The sequence below is a fragment of the Antechinus flavipes genome, chromosome 3 (genome assembly GCF_016432865.1).
Source record: "Antechinus flavipes isolate AdamAnt ecotype Samford, QLD, Australia chromosome 3, AdamAnt_v2, whole genome shotgun sequence".
Lineage (NCBI taxonomy): Eukaryota > Metazoa > Chordata > Mammalia > Dasyuromorphia > Dasyuridae > Antechinus > Antechinus flavipes.
This window is the reverse complement of record NC_067400.1, coordinates 503,890,261-503,913,919: the sequence shown is the minus strand read 5'-3', so window position 1 is coordinate 503,913,919 and position 23,659 is coordinate 503,890,261. Positions and strand designations below refer to the sequence as shown.

Here is a 23,659-nt window from a genome sequence, read left to right as displayed (position 1 = left end):
TTATCATTAGTAACCAATTTGGGTGCATAAACTGCACTCATTTTTAAGATGATTTTGCAAATACTTAATCGCTACTAAAATATATAATGAAATAAACTATAGATTAATGTTTACTGGTGTCTCTGAGCAAACATTTTGTCAACAAGTATTTATTAAGTGTGTAGCTAGCTGGTGCAGTAAATAGAATACTAGCCTTGCAGTCAGGAGGACCTGAGCTCAAATCCAATCTCAGATATTTAGTACTAGTTGTGTGACTCTGGACAAGTCACTTAACCCTGTTTGTATCAGTTTCTTCTGTAAAATGAGCTAGAGAAAGAAATGGTAAACCACTTCAGGATTACCCCTCTCTCCTCAAAGAGGTCAGGAAGAGTCAGACATGGCTAAAAGTGACTAAATAAGAAACAGAATAATAAAAAAAAAGTTCTCACAATGTGCTCAACACAGCTTTCAATAATAGGGACATATAGAAAGGCAAAATCAGTCTCTACCATCAAAGAGGTATCATATAGATAGATAGATAGATAGATAGATAGATAGATAGATAGATAGATATAGATATAGATAGATTAGATATAGATATATAGAGATATAGATATATAGATATTCTAATATATATATGATAAATCAGAGTTGATCTCAAAGGGAAGGCATCAGCATTAAGGGAAATAAGGAAAGCTTCTTGTAAAAGATGGATTTTATCTGAAACTTCAAAGAAGCCAAGAACTAGAGGAAGAGGGAGAACATCTTATGTATGGGAAATAGCCAGTGAAATTGTGTGGAATTAGGAAGTGGATGTCTAGCTGGAGAAACAGCAGAGGCCAATGTCACTAGAAGAAAGAGAGGAGTAAAAAATATAAGAAAACTGGAAAGGCAGGAATGGTGCAGGTTGTGAAGAGCTTTTTAAAGCCAAATAGAGAAATTTATATTTGATCCTGGAGGTAATAAGGAGTAATTGGAATTTATTCATTGAGGGGCAAAGCTGTGTGATATCTTCAGATCTGAGCTTTAGGAAGACCACTTTGATAGTTCAATGGAGAATGGGTTGCCATTGGGATAAAATCTGTAATGCTCTTTTCTTTCCTCCTCCTAGGAATCCTTGTGGACTCTTTCAATTTATGTAATTTAGCTGCAACTTCCTTCTTTTCCTGGTTTCATTAATAGCAAGAATGTCAAGATTGATATAATGTTGCTCCTCCAGTAATAAGTTCACTCAATCATTTGATAAAGATTTCATATTAAGGGAACCAATAGTCAAATGATAAATGGTCTAAAAATGATGTGATCTGAGTATTTTCTGCCTCCCCTCTTTTTTTATTTCTGCCATGATCCCTGCAGAAGTGGAAAGTGGACTAAGAGTCACATAAAATGTTTTGGGTTGTATCTTGGGTTTCTATGGCCAAAAGTTTCATCCCCAAATGATTAGCCTACTGGTGAAAATTGCTTCTAGGCAATTACTAACAACTCTATGAAAAGAATGCTCCAATTCACTAAAACAATAACAAAGGTGATAAGCTAGGAAAGCAAGGGAGAAATTGGACTAGAAGTCATAATGAAGATAAATATTATGTTCTTTAGGATGAGGCAGTTGGAAAGACAGCAAAGAGGAGTATAATCAGAAAGGGGAATTTCAAAATCAAGATGCTGGAACAAAAGAATTTTGGGTGGTGATGACCTCTAAGGTGTAACTACACACAACCCTAAGTGGTTAAGGGAGAGGGGAGAGGGAGGTTTTTGAAACTGAAGAAGTTGATAAACTTGGAGGATGTGATATTCAAAGAATGTAGTATTCAGTAGGAATAACAAAGCTATAGATTCTGAGAGTTGGGGTACGAATGGAGAGAAACTCATTTATCACTTAAAATTAATTCCTAGTACTTTCACCTGCACACAATCCTCTTGCGAAGGCTAAATCCCATTATTGTGCTCTTGGCTCCATTCCCTCTCATCTCTATTGTGTATTAAGTAATTGCCTTTTTCTATCATCTCTAGTCTCTCACTATCTTTGAGTTAATCTTTGATTCCTTTCAACATCTTTTTTTTTCTTTTTTTAATTATAGGTTTTTATTTACAAGACATATGCATGGGTAACTTTTCAGCATTGACTCTTGCAAAGCCTTCTGTTTCAACTTTTCCCCTCTTTCCCCCCCACCCCTTCCCCCAGATGGCAGGTAGACCAATAACATGTTAAATATTTTGAAGTATAAGTTAAATACTATATATATATATATACATATATATATATATATACATACACACACATATACATACAGTTATTTTGCTGCACAAGAAAAATCAGACTTAGAAATAAAGGAAAATTAACCTGAGAAGGAAATAAAAAATGCAAGCGGATAAAAACAGAGGGATTGGAAATGCTATGTTGTGGTTCACATTCATTTCCCAGAGTTCTTTCACTGAGTGTAGCTGGTTCTCTTCATTATTGAAAAAAATGGAACTGATTTGGTTCATCTCATTGTTAAAGAGAGCCACGTCCATCAGAATTGATCCTCATATAGTATTGTGTTGAAGTATATAATAATCTCCTGGTCCTGCTCATTTCACTCAGTATCAGGTCATGTAAATCTCTCCAGACCTTTCTGAAATCATCCTGCTGGTCATTTCTTACAGAACAATAATATTCCATAACATTCATATACCACAATTTATTCAGCCATTCTCCAATTGAGGGGCATCCACTCAGTTTCCAGTTTTTAGCCACTACAAAAAGGGAACTTATTATTTTGCAGCAATTTTTTCTTGCTCATACTATTTTCCCAAGTTCTGTTTTCTTCCTTACTGTTCTCTTCTATTTCTCCTATTTTGACAATTGATGTTAATCACTTTTTATCTTTGATCTCTCCTAATATTCACCAGGGCTCTGAGCTCAGTCTTTTCTTTCTATATTCTTAGTGAGCTCAATGGTCACATGGGTTCCTAAATTATTTCTATGGGATAATCTCCAAATCTCTATGTATCCTGCTGTATATGAAAGTCAAATCTCTATCAAAATAGAGTGCTACCAAACTCACCATTTTCCCTGTTAAACCTACTTCTCTTTCCAACTTCCTTTTAATGACACTATCAGTTCCAGTTACCCAACTCTGAAGATTCATGTTATCTTTTCTACTTTCATTGTTCTTGACTCCAACATTGAATATGTCATTAAATTTTGCCAATACTGCCTTCCCAAGATCTTTCTATTTATACTGGCATGACTTCCATTTAGACCCTCATTATCTATAACAATAGAATAGCTTTATGGTTAATAGGAGGCAGCATGTGCCAGTCAAATCAAATCATTGCTATTCTGACCATCATCTCTCCTTGGACCCTGATGAAAAGTCTAGAACCTTGAGCCAAAGACCCTTGGGAGTACTAGTGCCCTCTTGACCATCAGACCTACCCCAAAGACTAGCCCTAGCAGCAGCCATCAGAGAGGTTATATCATCACCTATAAAAGCTGCTGATCAACTCCCACTAATGGACAGTTGGGCAAAAGAACTTAGGAGTAGCAGCACTGCCCAGACCAGTAGTCTTACTTCCAATCCAGCTTTAATAGACATCATCTGAGAAAGTGGAGAAGGGTCCAGTCATTTCAATGAACTGCCACAGACTGGGCAGATAAGGCAGTCTAGCTTCCCCCTCCATTCTAAGAACCATAAGACCTTTCCATGTGACTTACAGCTGAAAGCTTCCATAATATCTTTATTAGATCCTGACCTTCTTGGGAGAAGGAACAGTGTCACTTTTCCATTTGTATCTCCAGGACTTAGCTAATATTCTGCATATAGTAAACACTTAACAAATGCTTCCTTCCTTCCTTCCTTCATTCATTCCTAACCAGAGTAATCCAGGAATTTCAGTTCTGCTACTTAACTATTTTTGTATTCTTGGGTAAATTACAATCTCTTTGGGCTTTAGTTTACTCCTCTGTAAAAAGAGTGGATTGAACAGGAGTCATTCTTGAGAGTCCTTTAGCTCTGAATTTATGCTTTGTTTGGACCTAATGGTTTAACATTAAAAAAAAAAAAATTAACAACATTGATCGGAATGACGGTTTTGGAAGGAGTATTAGCAGCCTTAAATACCAAGTAAAGAAGGTTAAACTTTACTTGGTAGGAAGTCATGGAAGCATTTTGAACCACTGAAGAGAACTGACCACTTCTATGCATGTGGATAACTTTCGGCAGCAGTGGAAAGGATAGATTAGGAGAGGCAGAAAATTCTTAGGATGTCACTGAAAGGGAATAAGCAGGTGGGAATGAAGGCCTATACTTGATCCTGAGATTAGAGTGCAGAAGCAAGATGTGAAAAATATTAGAGATAAAATCCTTAGGATTTGTTGATTAAAGTTGAAATTCAAGAGAGTTAAGTTTTAATATGCTTATCTGGAAGTCTTTTATTCATAACTAAAGCCATGAGAATGCATAGGATTAACAAGGGAGAATATACATGGAAAAGAGGAGGAAAATGAGAAGAGGGTAAAATCTTTGGGAATGCATAGGAATACAAAACCTGACAGAGACAAGGGAGCAGGACAGAAAAGAAGCAGTTATAAATCTGGTTTTCCCAAGGCCTAATCATTTCTACACAAAGTAGTAAAACTGAATTCTGGCCTGTGGGGATCCTATTAAGGCATAGTTAAGACCTGATTTTAAACAGCCCCTTCCCTCTATCCCTCACCTCAAGGCTATTCAATTCATTTAATCGCAAAATTTCATGATTGAAAGAGATTCTAGAGTTTATATAGTCTTAACTACTTAGGTTTGCAGATAAGGAAACTGAGGCACAGGGAGAAGTAGTAGGATTACTTAGTTGATTACATAGTAAGCCAGAACTAGAATTCAGATTTCTGGATCATTAGAACAGTGGTCCTTCCATTACTTGAGGGCAGGAGGAAGCTGCTGTAGTGTGTTACTTTGATGAACACCAATGTGTCCACTTACACTGTAGCTGAAACTTACCAGTACAGAAGGTACTGAATCTGAGGCACCATTGAGATAATTTTCAATGGCACAGTAATAATTTCCAAAAATAAGCAAATTTTGTCACATTTATCTATTTCCCTCTTTGTACCCCATCACCACTATTATTCCATTCCACAAAAATGTATTTGGCATTTAATTAAAATGAAAAGCAGTATGGCTTAATGGAGAATACTGCTGGCTGGACTTGGAATCAGAATCCTGGGTTTAAATCTTCTCTGATATTAGTTGGATGTGGATGGTCACGGGCAAATTACAAATCCCCTGATTTAGTTTCTTCCTCTATAAAATAGGGATAATAATACCAGTAGTGCCTACCTTAAAGGGCTGTAGTAATGAAATTAAATAATGTATATAAAGTATTTGTCAAACTTTCAAGCATTTAAGTTATTAAGGCTTAAAATTGCTCTAAGACCTTTGCATAATACCTCATATAGAGTGTTGTTATATATTGTGTGAAGCACTAGACAGCTGTTCCAGGAAAGTAATGGTGAGATCCCTGTTCTCATAGAATTTTTTCCCATAAGCTAGCATCCCTTCAGTTCTTAGTACTATTAACTGTCCTATCTCTTTCACTGCACCCTCCACACCTTCAAACTATGTCTTCCCAACTTATTCTAGGGACCTCTATTTCAAATAATCTATCTCTACTCAAAACTTCCATTCTAAGCCAAGCAATTTAATGAAAGTAATTGATTAGCGAAAATATATAGTATGAAGGACTTTTTGAAGGGTCAAAGCCTATTTTAAAATGTGTGCTCATTAGCCACAATAAACCTTTAATTGGTATAATAGAGCTGGAGATTTGAGGATCTTAAATCTGCCCTTCTCAAAAATTCAACCTCTTATTCCAGAAGCTTAAGAAAATGTACAATATGGTGTGCCAGCTATGAAACTCTCTTCCCTATTAAATCACATTTCTGAAAGAGAGATTTGAAAAATAGAGGAAGCAACACAAGTAGAGTATCCTTACCTACAATAACTTTTGTCTTTGGTACTATCTATCCATCCCACCTCTTGGAGTAGATGTAAAGTTGAGTTTTTAATAAGGCTATTAATTACATTAGAGTATTCTGTACTTAAATATAAATTTTTTTATTAAAGCTTTTTATTTTTCAAAACATATGTGTGGACAATTCTTCAACATTAGTCCTTGTAAAACCTTGTGTTCCAATTTTCCCTCGCTTGTCCCATGCCTTCCCCTAGATGGCAAGTAGTCCAATATACGTTAACTATAGTAAAAACATATGTTAAATCTAATGTATGCATAGATATTAAATATAATTTTTAAAAAAGAAATGAGGCAAACTGAAGTAATCAAATTCTATGTCTCTGCCCATAACTTCTCAAATATTTAATGTTTCCATCTATGTGATTTCAAGTTACATGGTGTAGTGAACTATATGACCTATAATTCAAATTCAGCTGTAGCAAACTATGACAAGCTATCAAAATGACATCTCCTGTTCAAGGCATTTCAAATGCTGCATAACAAAACTAATTGAATTTAATTAAACTTATTCATATTTTATAGCTTCACACACATCTTGGAGGCTATGTTAAGCTTATGAAATGGCAGTCCTCCAAAGGATACCATGGCTACTGGGTAAATCTGATATTAGAAAGGCTGATGTAATTTATAGAATCATTTTGCAGAAGTAAATATGATGAATAGATTCTCTGCGATATATGGCCATCAGCCAAAAGTCAACCTTTTAGACAGGCACAAAGTCAAACTACTTTCTTATATCATCACTTTAAACTTCACTCAGTTATGCCTTTTGTCAGATAAGGAACTTCTTGCTACTGTCTACTGGGTCCTGATCATTTTTAAAGTATTTCTTTCTTCAGCTTATAAGCAGTTTTATACAAATACTATTTGCTCAATTTTAATTATTTTCCAAAGTAAAAAACCTCTTTTTTGCTTTTGTTTTTCTTTGCATCTTCAATATTTAGCATAGTACCTTGCAATTAGCTGTGTTATATTCTAGGTCATATCTGACTATTCAAAATTTCTGATTTGTTCTTTGGAGGCTTTAAAATTTATTCAAATAAAAGTCCCTGTGTAAAGTGAATTCTTAATTCCAAATTCCGCTCCTAGGGATGAGTAAATGTGAACTATTTTAATTGTTATCAAAAGTTACCCTCCTTTCTTATCCTCCTTACAACCATTTTGTGAATTTCTAATTCCCTATCATTAAATCTCTTATTTTAACATATTCAAAGGCAAACCTCTCACCTACCCTATATTCTTTGACAAGGTGCAGATGATAAAGCAACTACTACTTCTTCTGAGTTAATTAATCTTAAATATCACTAATCACTTAACATGGATACAAAACTATGCTTTTTTTTTTTTAACTACTTTGCTTATTGTTATTTAAAATTATTGTTCAGGTAAAGTCGGTGGGCATAGAAAAAGGTGATAAAACTATAATAAAATCTGTATCATAATGCAAATGATTTATTTATTATCTAATTTAAAAAATTATTTTGGGGGTTTTAACAATTAGCTGTTTATAATTAACACCAACTTATTCCCAATTCATTTTGGTTTTTACTCCCTATCAACTTCTTGCTGGGACAAATCAACTGTAGAGAAACTCTGGATTAGAGTAGGGGAGTTTGAGAGGAGGCTTTAAAAACTACATATATTTGCAGATATGGCACAAAGAAAACCTCTCTGCACTCTATAAACGACTGTAGGCAGAAATGAAAATGCTACCAAAAGGAAAAATTGTTTTGAAAGGGCTAATTTGAGATGAAAGACCCATTGTTTTAAGAATCTGTCAAATGTCTTTATCTTAAGAGCCTTTCCTTGTGGAAATTTTAAAATAAAGATGTCAAACAAAATGCACACATAATTGTATTTCATTTAGTAAGAAATAACTTTATTGTTTACCATCATCTCTGAAAAAGAATACCACAACATTCTCTTGGGGTTGGTTCATTACAATATCTTCTTTATCTTTGGTTATATTAAACCTATCAAAATCAACTATAACTTAGTCTAATAGTACTCAGAAATGTTTGTTGCTTTAGCAAGACTGGGTTCCTACTAAAGTTTCAATAAAGAGTTTTACAATTCCAGAGAAAATGTGGGGGGGAAAGGGGGGAAACTCCCCACTTTAAAATGTGTAACTAAGAGAAATCTCATGCTGATTCAAAGACTTCAAAGCTCATCAAATACTTTGATGAGGGAAAAGAGACCCTCACTGCCATTACATATTTTGGCTGGTATCTGAAGATGGTCATTTGGGCATGGAATGTGTCCGTGTATGGAACCCTTATGCCACTCAGTATCCATGGAATCATAGTTATTAGGAGAGAAAGAATTAGCTTTGACTTTTGAGCAGATGTAGCACTAGCTCTTCATCCTCTGCCAGAGAAAGGCCTGTGTCCAGTGGCTCCATGGTCTCCCACTTGCCCTTTTTTGGCTTATGACGTGAAAGCATCTCTTCTTTATCAGCATTTCTGTAGTTTCTTTTCCTCATTCCTCCCATCTTCCTTATTTCACTGTTGGAAACAAAAGCAATTATTATTTTAAACACCTGGGTAAACAAGCATGACCATCATCATACTATCAAAATTTTATTTAAAAAAAGGTAAATATGACTAATAGATAAAAGGATGTAGACTCAGAGAAGAAATGTAACAAAAAAAGATGAAATCTAGTCAAATTCAGCAAGCATTAATAAGAGCCTATTCAATTAATGAGCAAGACTCAATTATTAGGCATTTACTGTATCCTCAGTACCACATTACGTGCTAGGATAACAAAGGCATAAATGAAATAGTCCCTGCCATCATGGAGCTTATATTCTACTTAGGAAGGTAACATGTATAGATAAGGATATATGAAATATATGCACAATAAATGCAAAGTAATTTTTCATTAGATTCATTAATAGCTGAGGGGAGGTGGGGTTTGAGAATGAGATGGAATCAGAATAGGCCTCATTTAGAGAGTGATGTTTGAAGTGAATTTTGAAGGGAACTAGTCAGGTAAGAAGTGAATTGTCATGTATCAAGAACATCCAGAAGACTAGTAAGGCTGGAAAAAAAAAGTTTGTGAAGAGGGATAATTTATAATAAGATTTTAAAGGTAGTTCAGGACCAGGTTGTAAAAGATTTTAAACTCCAAATACGAATTTGATCCTAGACTACTGTAGGTAGAATGCCTGTAAAATTTATTAAATGGAGAATTATTACTTTTGGATCTATCTAGAAGAAGCACAAGAGAGGGAAAGGACTTGAAGCAGAAGTCTGTGTACAGAATACAGAGTTGAGAATGGGAAAATATAAAAAGAGATTATTTTTTATAGCTATAAACCTCCAGATTACTGAATTTCATGTAATTAATACTGCTGATGTCCAAGATCTAATCTATTTTTCACTACTAACAAATGCTAAAGTTAAGAGATGCTACACTGTTAAAGACCATGCCTATGTGTGGAACCCAGAAAGCCTGTAAAGGGTTAAAGGGAACTGTACCATTAAAAGGCAGGTCAGTTCTCAGAAAGGCCCCACAGCTGTGAATCATAACACACTTGAAGGAATTGAAAATCAGCCTTTACTGAGGCAGATGTTGTTTGTGGATTGGGAATAAAATAAATTGGAGGCAAGAGAGAAGAGGAGAGAGGTCAGAGAATGCAACTGCCTCTCAGTTTCCTTGTATTGTTATCACTCTTTCACATGAAGGAATCTTTTTGCTGGTCAGAATTATGTCCCCAGCAGCCACAAACAGATGGCTCCTGTAACACTATACCTTGGATAAACAGTGTCAAAAATATGTTTATTTCTTTATTTTGAAAAATCTATATGAGATAATCAATGAGGATTAAAAACTCTCACCAGAAACAGGGCTAAAATCATGCTCATAACTTAGAGGCTTCAAGGGAGTGGCAGGGACAGAGCTAAGATAGTAAAGTAGGAGGAAAAAATACCTGATTTCTCCCTCCACAGAACTCCTCCAAATATAACTAGAAAATGCAACAGATTAAATCTTGGGAGGGGAGTCCAGAAAAAGTCACAGTGAGTCAGTCATCTGCCCAGTCCAGGACTGGAAAATAGATAGGATAGGAAGATTGACAAAGAGGTCTGTGAAGACAGAGTTGAGTCAGAAATTTACACAGAACTTCAGCATCCAGAGAAGTTATACTCTCCAGGGCCAGAGGCATCTTTCACATGGAAAAGAATGAACTAGCAATTTGGTTGCAGCTGCACTTGGAGATGGTGTTCCCAGTTAAGGAGACCTTAGATGGTACACTAGGAACAGAAGAAGTTCAGAAAGCAACAAACAATGATGTGGCTGGAGACACTAGAGGAGGGTCTCAGTTCTAGCCTTATCCACACTGTAGAAAAATAACCAAGGAAGGAATCCCAGATTAAAGGTGAACCTAAAATTCTATCACTCTAGTTTTCCAGCTCACTGACAACAGTTGAGACCAACAGAATTCTACTGCTGCTCAAACTGAAACTCAGATTAGAAGCTTGCAAAGTGCAAATCAATCACATTTTGCCTTGAATCAGAACATTTTCAAAGCACTGCAGTTTGCAAACCCCTGGGACTGTCCTTGAGATCTTGAACTAACACAACACTTAATATGCTAAGAAGACAGCAATAGATTCAGAATTTCCCTCTAGAAGTTTAGAGAAGCCTAGCCCTAATGTCAAGTCTGAAATCAGGAAATAGGCTAGAAGAATAATTAAAAAAAAAAAATCCCATCATGAAGATTTATTATGGTGGCTGGGAAGCTCAAGACAGACTCAGAAGAGAATGGCCCTAAAACATCATCTACAAGCAAAGTCTTGGAGGAAAAACAGCTTGAGCACAAATTCAAGTAACATTCTTGGAGGAAATGGAACTTTTTTTACAGGTTAAAAATGACTTTATAAATGAAATGAGAGTGTCTGGGGAAAATTTGGAAAAGAAATGAGAAATATAGAAGAAAAAATTGGAAAGGAAATTAACAGCTTGGCACAAGAGATACAAAACCTTGCTCAAGCAAAAATTGACAATTTTTTGATGATTAGAATGAATCAAATAGAAGGCACAAGAAATATTAAAAGAAAGTCCAAAGGTTGGGGGAAAAAAAGAAAATAATGTAAGATTATCATGGCAAAAACCTGGAAAATAGGTTGAAGAGAAAAAAAAGCATTGAACTTTTTTAACTGCATGACCAAAAATCCAAAATTACTTAAACAATGTATTAGAAGAAAACTACCTTCTCTTAGAAGCAGTAGGCAAAGTGTAGAATCCATCAGTGACTCCCTAAAAGAAATTCCCAAATGAAAACTCACAAACACCAGAGCCAAAATACAGAGATTTCACATCATCCAGAAAGAAAGAATTCGAGTATGAAAGGGCCATAGACAAGATCACATGCAATTAAATATCACGACACAGAAGTAGAAAACTTGGAATATAATAAACCAGAAAAATTAGTACTATGATATGGGAGTTGGGAGGGGCTTTTAAAGAGAATGGATCTTTAATGAAGTAGAAGACTTGCAAGAATTCCTGATGAAAAGATCAGACCTGAGGAGAAACTCTATAATTCAAGCATGGAAGCTAAGAGAAACATAAATGGGTAAAAATGAATAAAAAGAAACAAGGGATTAAATAAGGACACTGAAATAATCTATATATCTCTGAATCTAAGTATCATCAGGGGTCACAAAAAGAGTCTAATTAGTTAAGTCCTGGGTGTCCTGTTATATCTTGATAATCTCAAGAGAAGAATGGGAAAAGTGCAGAAGAGAAATTCACTGGGGTGAGGGTGACAGAGGTGAAAGGGAAAAGAAATTAGAGAATATTATATTGCATAATCAGCATGTACAAGTAAACATCTATACAAATAAGAAAAAGAGGTAGGTGGGTGAAGCAGCTGATAATTCAATCTCACTGTCATCTGAATCAAGTCAAAGAAGGAAACAAAAATACACAGAGTTGAGCAAAGAAATAAATTTCACTCACCATGTTAACAGGAAAGAAAGGTGAGAAGAAAGAATTAGGGGGCAGATTAAGGAATGGATTAGTCTTAAGCAAAATAAACTTTAACCAAAGGCAAGCAAAAATATTCATAGTTTTTTTTAAAGGTAGAAAAGAATGGGACCTGAATCTGAAGGGATGCTCATAAATTAGAGAATAGCTAAGCAAATTATATATGTATACAAATATGATGGAGTTTTGCTATTATATAGAAAATGATGGAGACCATTTCAGAGAAACCCGGAATGAATAAATGTGGAGTAAATGAACAGAATAAGGAGAATAATTTATACATAGTTGAAGCAAACTATTTTGAAAAAATTAAGAAATTATATCAGCATAATGACTAACCACCATTCCAAAAGACTGATTATCAAACATACTAGCCACTTCCTAACAAAGGTAAAAGACTTAAGAGTACATAATGAGACATAATATTTTTTGTACATGACCAAAGTGGAAATTTGTTTTTGCTTAACTATATAAACTAATAAGGCTTTGTTGGATTTGACTTTATTGCTGTTGTTCTCAACAGGGAAAGAAAGTAGATTTTAAATTACTAGAGAAAAAAATTTTTTTTTTCAAAAAGAGAGGATATAGAGACAACTAACTTAAAAACAACAAAGGAAAAGTACAATATGAAAACTTAAAAGAGTCAAAAACAATATCCTTCAAACTGGTGTCACGAATGTAGTTAATGATCATTTGCTGTCAAGTAGTTTTGCAGATATTCAATTCAGTTGTCTAGGAATATAATGCTGTATTTTTCTGACAAGGAAATTGTTTCAAAATTCTGTTTGTAATTACTATTGCTCACTATTTCCTCATTTATACTATTCTCTCTGTCCTTTCACCCTTTTCCTTCACAAAAAGTGTTTTGCTTCTGACTACCTCTTCCTTCAATACACCTCTCTTAGATTATTCATCACCCTTCTTGTATTTCCTTTCCCTCATGCTTTGCTGCAGCTGCAGGGTAAGAGATTTCCAAATTTCTACTGAGTGTGTATGTTATTTCCTCTTTGAGCAAATTCTAGTGAGAGTAAGGTTCACTAACTCCTTTACTTCCCCTCTTCTCCTCCACTGTAAAACCTTTTTCTTACTTCTTGTATGGTAGGTAATTTACACCATTCCATTTCTCCCTTTCTTCCAAGTATATTCTTATCTCATCCTTTGATTTACTATATTAAGATATTATGCCTTCACATTCAACACACAACTGTGTGCTCTGTCTACATATACTTCTCTTAACTGCTTTAATAATGAGAAAGTTCTTATGAGTTGCAAGTATCATCTACCCTAGTAGGAATGTAAGCAGGTTGATGTATTAATTAATTAATTAGTCAGTCTCTGGTGATTTCCCTTTTCTGATTACTCCCCACCCCCTTATGCTTCTCCTGAATACTGTATTTAAAAGTCAAATTTTCTAGTCAGCCTCTGGTCTTTTCATCATGAATGCTTGAAAATTCTCTATTTCATTCAATGTCTACTCTTCCCTGAAGTATTATATGTACTCAGCTTTATTGGGTAGACCATTTTTGGTTGTAATCCTACCTCTTCTGCTATCTAGAATATCCTATTCCAACCCCTCTGATTTGCTAATGTAGGAGCTATTAAATCTGGTGTTATCCTAACTGCGGTTCCATTCAACTTGAATTGGTTTTTCTGGATGTTTGCAATATTTTCTCCTTGACCTGAAAGTTCCAGAATTTGGCTATAATGTTCCTGAGAGGTTTCATCTTGGGATCTCTTTCTGGATATGATTGGTAGATTCTTTCAATTTCTATTTTATCCTCTGGTTCTAAAATATCAGGCCAATTTTCCTTGATAATTTCTTGAAATATGATGCTTGGGCTATTTTTTTTTAAATCATAGCTTTCAAATAGACAAATAATTTTTAAATTACCTGTCCTGGATCTATTTTCCAGGTAAATTGTTTTTTTCCTAAGATATGACATTGTTTTCTATTTTTTCATTCTTTTGATTTTTATTGTTTCTCATAAAATCAATAGCTTCCATTTTCTCAAGTCTAATTTTTTTTAAATTTTAATAACTTTTTATTGATAGAACGCATGCCAGGGTAATTTTTTACAGCATTATCCCTTGCATTCATTTCTGTTCCGATTTTTCCCCTCCCTCCCTCCACCCTTTCCCCCAGATGGCAAGCAGTCCTTTACATGTTGAATAGGTTACAGTATATCCTGGATACAATATATTTGTGCAGAACCGGACAGTTTTCTTGTTGCACAGGGAGAATTGAATTCAGAAGGTATAAATAACCCGGGAAGAAAAACAAAAATGCAAGCAGTTTATATTCATTTCCCAGTGTTCTTTCTCTGGGTGTAGCTGCTTCTGTCCATCTTTGATCAATTAAGGCTTTCTTTATCGAAGAGATTCACTTCCATCAGAATACATCCTCAAACAGTATCGTTGTTGAGGTATATAATGATCTCCTGGTTCTGCTCATTTCACTCAGCATCAGTTCATGTAAGTCTTGCCAGTCCTCTCTGTATTCATCCTGCTGGTCATTCCTTACATAACAATAATATTCCATAACTTTCATATACCACAATTTACTCAACCACTCTCCAATTGATGGACATCCTTTCATTTTCCAGCTTCTAGCCACTACAAACAGGGCTGCCACAAACATTTTGGCACATACAGGTCCCTTTCCTTTCTTTAGTATCTCTTTGGGTCAAGTCTAATTTTTAAAGAATAATTTTCTTTAGTGAGTTTCTGTATGTTCTTTTCTATTTAGTCAATTTTGCCTTTAAAGGCATTCTTCTACTCATACTATTTTGTACTTCCTTTTGCATCATTCTCATTTCTCTCCCCAATTTTTCTTCTAACTCTCTTACTTGATTTTCAAAATCCTTTTAAGCTCTTCATGATCTGAGATCAATTCTTATTTTTCTTGAAGGCTTTGGATATAGGAGTTTTGATTTTGTTTTCTTCTGAGTGTGTTTTGATGTTCACTGTCACCATAGCAGCATATCGTCAAGAATCCTCTTCTGTTTGCTCATTTTTCCAGACTATTAATTGGCTTTTAATTCTTTGTTAAAATAGGGCTCTATTTCCAGGGTGGAGCGCACAATGTCAAAAGTTTCAGGAGTTTTATGCAATTATTATTTTTTTTTTTGCTTTGTAGATTTTTTAAAAATTCACTGTAATATTTTATTTTTCCCAATAAATGCAAACATAGTTTTTTGCTTTCATCTTTGCAAAACCTTCCAAATTTTTCTTCCTTCCCTTCCCTAAACCTTTTCCCTAGACAGTAAGTAATCCAATATAGGTTAAACATGTGCAATTCTTTTAAATACATTTCCATATTTATTATGCTGCACAAAAAAGATCAGATAAAAAATGAAAAAAGGGGGGAAAAAAAACAAGAAAACAACAACAAAAGGTTAAAATACTATATTGTGAACTACATCTAGTTCCTATGGTCCTTTCTAGATGCAAATGGCTCTCTCCATATCACAGCCCATTAGAATTGGCCTGAATCATGTCATTGCTGAAAAGAGCTAAGTCCATCAGAGAACACTCAATAGTGATTTAAAGCATTTTTTCATATGATTAGAAATGGTTTTAATTTTCTTTGTCTGAAAATTGTCTGTTCATACATATCCTTTGACCATTTATTAAGTGGGGAATGGTTTGTCTTCTTATGAATCTGAGTCAATTCTCTCAATATAGTTTAGAAATGAGGTCTTTATCAGAAAATACTGGCTGTAAAAAAAATTTTTTTCCCCTGTTTTCTGCTTCCTTTCTAATCTTGGCTGCATTTTTCTGAAGAAAAAAATTTTAGACTTAATTTAAAAAAATTATCCATTTTGCATTTCATAATACTCTCTAGTTTTTATTTGGCCATAAATTCCTTCTTTCTCCACAGTTCTAAGAGGTAATATGGCTTGTTCTTCTAATTTTGGTTTATCCCCATTAAATATAATGTGTGCTGATAATTTTAGACAGATGCTACTTGTCATTTTATTTTTTTTCCAACTTTGTTTATTTTCTATTGATTTTTTTCTTGGTCAAGATTTATTAATATTTATACTCTTCTTTTTTTTTTCCCTTCCCTCTCTCCACCCCCTCCCCCAGATGGCAAGCAGTCTTATACATGTTAAATATGTCACAGTATATCCTAGATACAATATATGTGTGCAGAACCAAACAGTTCTCTTGTTGCACCGGAAGAATTACATTCAGAAGGTATAAATAACCCGAGAAGAAAAACAAAAGTGCAAGCAGTTTATATTCATTTCCCAGTGTCCTTTCTTTGGGTGTAGCTGCTTCTGTCCATCTTTGATCAATTGAAACTGAGTTAGATCTCTTTGTCGAAGAAATCCACTTCCATCAGAATACATCCTAATTCAGTATCGTTGTTGAGATATATAATGATCTCCTGGTTCTGCTCATTTCACTTAGCATCTGTTCATGTAAGTCTTGCCAGTCCTCTCTGTATTCATCCTGCTGGTCATTTCTTACAGAACAATAATATTCCATGACATTCATATACCACAATTTACTCAACCATTCTCCAATTGATGGGCATCCGTTCATTTTCCAGCTTCTAGCCATTACAAACAGGGCTGCCACAAACATTTTGGCACATACAGGTCCCTTTCCCTTCTTTAGTATCTCTTTGGGGTATAAGCCCAGTAGAAACACTGCTGGATCAAAGGGTATGCAGAGTTTGATAACTTTTTGAGCATAGTTTGATAACTTTTTGAGCATAGTTCCAAATTGCTCTCCAGAATGGCTGGATGTATTCACAATTCCACCAACAATGTATCAGTGTCCCTGTTTTCCCACATCCCCTCCAACATTCTGCATTATCTTTCCCTGTCATTCTAGCCAATCTGACAGGTGTGTAGTAGTATTTCAGAGTTGTCTTAATTTGCATTTCTCTGATTAATAATAACTTGGAGCATATTTTCATATGGCTATAAATAGTTTTAATTTCTTTGTCTGAGAATTGTCTGTTCATATCCTTTGACCATTTATCAATTGGAGAATGGCTTGATTTCTTGCAAATTAGTCAATTCTCTATATATTTTGGAAATGAGGCCTTTATCAGAACCTTTGACTGTAAAAATGTTTCCCAGTTTATTGTTTCCCTTCTAATCTTGTCTGCATTTGTTTTATTTGTACAAAAACTTTTCAATTTGATATAATCAAAATTTTCTACTTTGTGTTCAATAGTGATCTCTAGTTCTTTTTTGGTCATAAATTTCTTCCTCTTCCACAGGTCTGAGAGGTAAACTATCCTATGCTCTTCCAATTTATTTATAATCTCATTCTTTATGCCTAGATCTTGAATCCATTTTGACCTTATCTTGCTGTACGGTGTTAAGTGTGGGTCAATGCCTAGTTTCTGCCATACTAATTTCCAATTTTCCCAGCAATTTTTGTCAATGCATTCTTATCCCAAAAACTGGGGTCTTTGGGTTTGTCAAACACTAGATTATTAAAGTTATTGGATGTTTTGTCCTTTGAACCTAACCTATTCCATTGACCAACTAGTCTATTTCTTAGCCAATACCAGATGGTTTTAGTAACCGCTGCTTTATAATATAATTTTAGATCTGGTACAGCTAGGCCACCTTCATTTGATTTTTTTTTTCATTAATTCCCTTGAAATTCTTGACCTTTTGTTTTTCCATATGAACTTTGTTGTTATTTTTTCTAGGTCATCAAAATAGTTTTTTGGGAGTCTGATTGATACAGCACTAAATAAATAGATTAGATTAGGTAGTATTGTCACTTTTATTATATTTGCTCGCCCTATCCAAGAGCATTTAATATTTTTCCAGTTGGTTAGATCAGACTCAATTTGTGTGGAAAGTGTTTTGTAGTTGTGCTCATAAAGTTTCTGATTTTCCCTTGGCAGATAGATTCCTAAATATTTTATACAATCAGTAGTTACTTTAAATGGAATTTCTCTTTGTAACTCTAATTGTTGGGTTTTGTTAGTGATATATAAGAATGCTGATGACTTATGTGGGTTTATTTTGTATCTGGCAACTTTGCTAAAGGTGTGGAATGTTTCTAATAACTTTTTAGTAGAATCTCTGGGGTTCTCTAAGTATACCATCATATCATCAGCAGAGTGATAATTTGGTTTCTTCATTGCCAATTCTTATTCCTTTAATCTCTTCTCAACTTTTATTGCCAAAGCTAGCATTTCTAATACAATATTAAATAGTAACGGTGATAGTGGGCAACCTTGTTTCACTCCTAATCTTATTGGGAATGGTTGCAGTTTGTCCCCGTTACATATGATGTTGACTGCTGATTTTAAATAGATGCTACTGATTATTTTAAGGAAAAGTCCATTTATTCCTATACTCTCAAGAGTTTTTAATAGGAATGAATTTTGGATTTTATCAAATGTTTTTTTCTGCATCTATTGAAATGATCACATGGTTTTTGTTAATTTGGTTATTAACATAGCTAATTATACTGACAGTTTTCCTAATATTGAACTAGCCCTGCATTCCTGGTATAAATCTTACTTGATCGTGGTATATTATCCTGGGAATAATTTTCTGTAGTCTTTTTGCTAATATCTTATTTAAGATTTTAGCATCAATATTCATTAGGGAGATTGGTCTATAAGTTTCTGTTTTCAACCTACCTGGTTTAGATATCAGTACTATGTCTGTGTCATAAAAGGAATTTGGTAGGACTCCTTCATTCCCTATTTTTTTCAAATAGTTTATAAAGCATTGGGGCTAATTGTTCTTTGAATGTTTGTAGAATTCACATGTAAATCCATCTGGTCCCGGGGATTCTTTTTAAGGGAGTTGATTAATAGCTTGTTCTATTTCTTTTTCTGAAATGGGACTATTTAAGCAATTTACTTCCTCCTCTGATAATCTGGGAAGCCTGTTTTTGAAGGTAGTCATCCATTTCACTTAGGTTATCAAATTTATTGGCATAAAGTTGGGCAAAGTAACCCCTTATTATTTCTTTAATTTTCCTCTTCATTGGTGGAAAGTTCTCCCCTTTCATTTTTAAGACTACTAATTTGATTTTCCTCTCTCCTTTTTCTAATCAGATTTACGAGGTTTATCAATTTTATTGTTTTTTTCATAAAACCAACTCTTAGTTTTATTTATTAATTCAATAGGTTTTTTTTACTTTCTATAGTATTAATTTCTCCTTTTAATTTTAGAATTTCAAGTTTAGTAATTGATTGGGGTTTTTTAATTTGGTCATTTTGTAGCTTTTTAAGTTGCAGGCCCAATTCATTGATCTTCTCCTTCTCTATTTTATTCAGCTACTTGTCATTTTAAAGAAAACTCCATTTATTCCTATGCTCTCTATCCAGTGTTTTTAACTGGAATAACTGTTGCATTTTGTCAAATACCTTTTCTGTACCTATTGAGATAATATGAGTTCTTTTAATTTGATTACTGATATGGACAATTATAATTGCTGATTTTCCTGATATTGAACTAGCCCTTGTGAAGTTGCTTTCAGAAATCCTTCTACAAACCTGTACTGTAAGCCAACATTGGAAATGAGTATGGGTAAAACAACAGAGAATTGCCTCAGTGCTAGCAAAAAGACCCCTGTAATCTACTTCTGATAAGGTATTCGGCTCCCTCACCCTATGGACTGAAACCTCCAGAAGCTGCCACTCTTGATTCAGTAACTTCCAAAGCCTGCTTTCTGGGGCTCCCCTCACAATCTAGTCTAACAATCCTTTCCTGATGAACATTCAATCCATCCTTGGCATCTATGGCTGAGAGCTCTGGAAATTGCACTGCTGTCACTGATTCCAAGGGCCCCAAGAGCTCCTCCTGGTTTGCTGGAGCCAGGACTGTGCAGGAACTATCTACACTTTAGTCCCATGCCAGTATAACAAACCTTTCCCACTGATCTTTCAAATTGTCTTCACAGTTGGAAAATTGTTCTATTTCATCTTTTTGTGGGTTCTCACACTCTAAAATTTGTTTAGCATCAGTATTTAAAGGTATATGGAAGAGTTTTGTGAGAGAGCTCAGGGGAGTCCCTGCCTTTTGCCCTGTCATCTTGGTTCCATCTAGACCTTTTTCCTCTAAGTGTTTCTTGTCATAGTAGTATAGATAGTAATCACCAAAGAATATTCAAATTCCCAAATAACTGTTTATTTGTTATGCCAGCAAGGTTATGCTTAAGATTCTGCAAGCTAGGCTTTAACAATATGTGAACTAAGAATTATCAGAATGCTGGTTTTTGAAGAGGAGAAAGTAGGGATAAAATTACCTACCATCACTGGATTACAGAGAAAGCAAAAGAATTCCAGAAAAACATCTACTCCTGCCTTCATGGATTACACTAAATCCTTTGACCCTGTGGATCATAACAAAATGTGGCATGTCCTCAAGAGAAGGCAGTACCTGATTATCTTGCCTGTCTCTTGAAGAACCAACAGGCAACAAACAGTTGGAATCAAACATAAAACTGATTTAAGATGGAAGGAGTATGACTTATTTATTAACTTATATGCAAAGAAATAATGTGAAATGCCAGGAGGAATGAGCAGAGAGAAACAGCAATAATCACAGATATGTATATGATAGCACTCTCATGACAGAAAGAAATTAAGAATTGAAGAATTAAGAAACCCCTTGATGAGGCTGGAAGAGAATATAAAAGCTGGCTTAAAGTTTTACATAAAAACAAAAAACAAAGCAAAACAAAAAACAAAACACCTAAGTTGGTAACTGGTCCCGTCACTTCCTGGCAAATAGAGAAAGAAAAAAATGGAATCAGCATCAGATTTTATATTCTTGGGCTTAAAAAGCATGGCAGAGGATTACTGAATCAATGAAATTATAGTTTGCTCCTCGGAAGGAAACATATGGCAAATCTGAACAGCAACTAAAAAGCGGAGTGATCACCTGGCCAACAAAAGGTCACACAGTCAAATCTAGGGTTTTTCTAGTTTCACTGTATGGCTGTAAAAGCTGGACTATAAAGAAACCTGAGAGCTAGAGAATTGATGCTTTAAAATTGTGGTGCTAGAGAAAATTCTTAAGAGTTATTCATGGGAGAGTTCAGTTGAGTTCTGGCTTTTACTCTCCCATCAGCAGGAGATTATTTTGGTCAATACTTTTCACTGGAAGGTCAAATACTGAAACTGAACCTAAAATAGTCTAGCCACATAATAATATGGGATTCACTGGAAAAGACTGGTATTGGGAAAGACTGAAAACAAAAGGAAAATGTGGATGACAGAGGATGAGATGGATAGTATTGTGGAAATGATGAATATGAATTTGGACAGAGTTTGAGAATATAATGGAGGACAGAAAGGCCTGACATGCTATGATCCATAGGGTCATCAAAAGTTGGAAAATAACTGAACAAGATGATCTTCCTCTTCTTAGGGAAAAAAATTCACATTCAAATTTTCTAATCATCTAAGTTGACATTGAATCCATTCACATAGTAAACAGATAACAGCTTAACCTCTCCAAGGAACCTGGATTCACATAGTAAACAGATAGCAGCCTGACCTCTCCAGGTTCCTTGGATGGAACAAACAGCATCTGTGGTCCCTTCTACTTCTTAGATTTTGTAATTTTTCTATGTGAATTTTAAATTCTTTATGAGATGTGCTCTTTCCTGGAATAGCAATATCCTATTTTTGCCAGAGGAAACACTGTATTTGTACATAAATTAAATAAATGGAAACAGTCTTATACAAGTCTTTTCAAAAACTATTTAATGGTATCATCCACTGAAATGGTAATATAATGTTAAAATTATATTCACTGCAGGGAATAGATGATTCAAATAATTGAAACAGTAAAAATGCATGCAAATGATTTCTACAACTAGCAGATTCATCATTTACCATAGTATATAGTTCAAATTATAGAAGAGATATTATAGGTCACCTAATCCAATCACTGTCCCTTTAAAAAAAAATTCTCCTTTAATATCCTTATAAAAGTAATTTTCTATCCTGCAGTAGAACAGTTCAATTGATAGAGATTCCTACCCTAGAAACTTTGGGGGCAGATAGGTGATGCAATAGATGGAGCACTGGGAGTCAAAAAGATCTTAGTCTAAAACCATCTCGACCCTGAGCAAGTTATTTAATCCTGTTTGCCTGTTTCCTCATCTTTAAAATGAGCTTGAAAAAAGAAATGGCAAACTATTCCAGGGTCACTGATAAGAAAACTCTACATAGGGTCACAAAGTCAGATATGACTGAAAAGACTAAACAACAACAACAACAAAAAAAACAAGAAACATAGCTCAGGTATAATCCCTTAATCAATGTGTTTCCTAATGATCCTCCTAGCTGGTTTAAAAAAAAAATAAAATAAAAAACTTTTTCCCTCATGCACATCTTGAAAAAAGATCTTCTCTTCTCTATGTGAAAGATTTTCAGTTCTTAAACCTATGCTTCATATGGCACAATTTAAAATACATTCACCATCTTGCATATCCTCATCCATTGATCGTTCAATTCATAAATACCTTTCTTGAAATGAGATGCATAGCATTTTGCAGATATGATCTGATCTGTGACACAATATAGTGGGATTACCTCCTTAAGACTGCTTTAGCATTTGACTTATACTGAGCTTACAGTCAATTAAACCCTTCTCATATCAAAGCAATTCATGAAAAACTTATTAAGAAAAGTCCTTCCCCCCTTCATCTCACAATGCTGTAATTCTATAGCTAATTTAGCCCTATTAGGTTATACCATATTGGTTTCTACCAATTGAAACAGTTTTAGAGTCTGTTTCTTTCATATAAAGTATCAAGCATTTGTATAACACACAAATTCAATAACCATGATTTCTATATCTTAACCAAATCACACTCAAAAATGTTGAGCAGATCCTTATGGCATACCATGAAAGACCTACTTCCAAGTTAAGACCATTATCTATTGATTATCACTTTCTGAATCTGGTTGTTCAAATAGTAATAAGCTTACCTAATCACATCACCATCTCATCCATATTTACACATAATATTTACAAAATATCATAAGAAACTATAACAAATACTTTTATTATATCCAGATACATTTTCTCCATAGAGTGCAAATCACAATTTTCTTTCAAAGTTCTCACCAAGCTTCATTAAATAAATGATTAGTGAACTTTCTAGAAGACAGATCAAGCTCATAAATATAAAATTTGTCCTCTTCCCTTTTGGGCAATGGAAAACTTCTCATTTTCTAACATCTCTATACTGCTATAAAATTCATCAGAGATTACCAGCAGCAATTCAGTAATTGCATTCTTCAAGATCTTTTACCTCATTTCAACCAATAAATCAAACAATAAGTACTTATTAGGGACCTAGATTTCTTCCAAAAGGTAATTTGAGGGGATCCAAGTCAATTATTGAACTCATTTAAAGAAAATAATTCTTTCACTTAAACAAAACCAATGCAGAAAACTGGGAAACAATTTTTATAGCCATTGTTTCTGATAAAGACTTCATTTCTAAAATATATAGAGAACTAAGTCAAATTTATAAGAATACAACTTATTCCCTAATTGATAAATGCTCAAAAAAATGAACAATTTTCAGATAACAAAATTAAAGCCATCTATAATCATGTAAAAATGAAAAAATCATGACTGACTAGAGAAATGCAAATTAAAACAACTCTGAAGTACCACTTCACATCTCTCAGATTGGCTAATATGACAAG

The 23,659-nt window shown here is 34.3% G+C and overlaps 1 protein-coding gene across 1 annotated transcript in view; it reads right to left on the bottom strand.

The window, feature by feature from the left end:
• Nucleotides 1-7,846: 7,846 nt before the first annotated feature.
• The window catches only part of DDX10 (DEAD-box helicase 10), a 287,623-nt gene continuing 271,810 nt past the window's right edge, over nucleotides 7,847-23,659 (bottom strand). Inside the window, exon 18 of the mRNA XM_051986940.1 lies at nucleotides 7,847-8,498. Within this exon, the coding sequence (XP_051842900.1) occupies nucleotides 8,318-8,498 (181 nt within the window). The 3' untranslated portion in view covers nucleotides 7,847-8,317. The remainder of the gene's footprint in view (nucleotides 8,499-23,659) is intronic.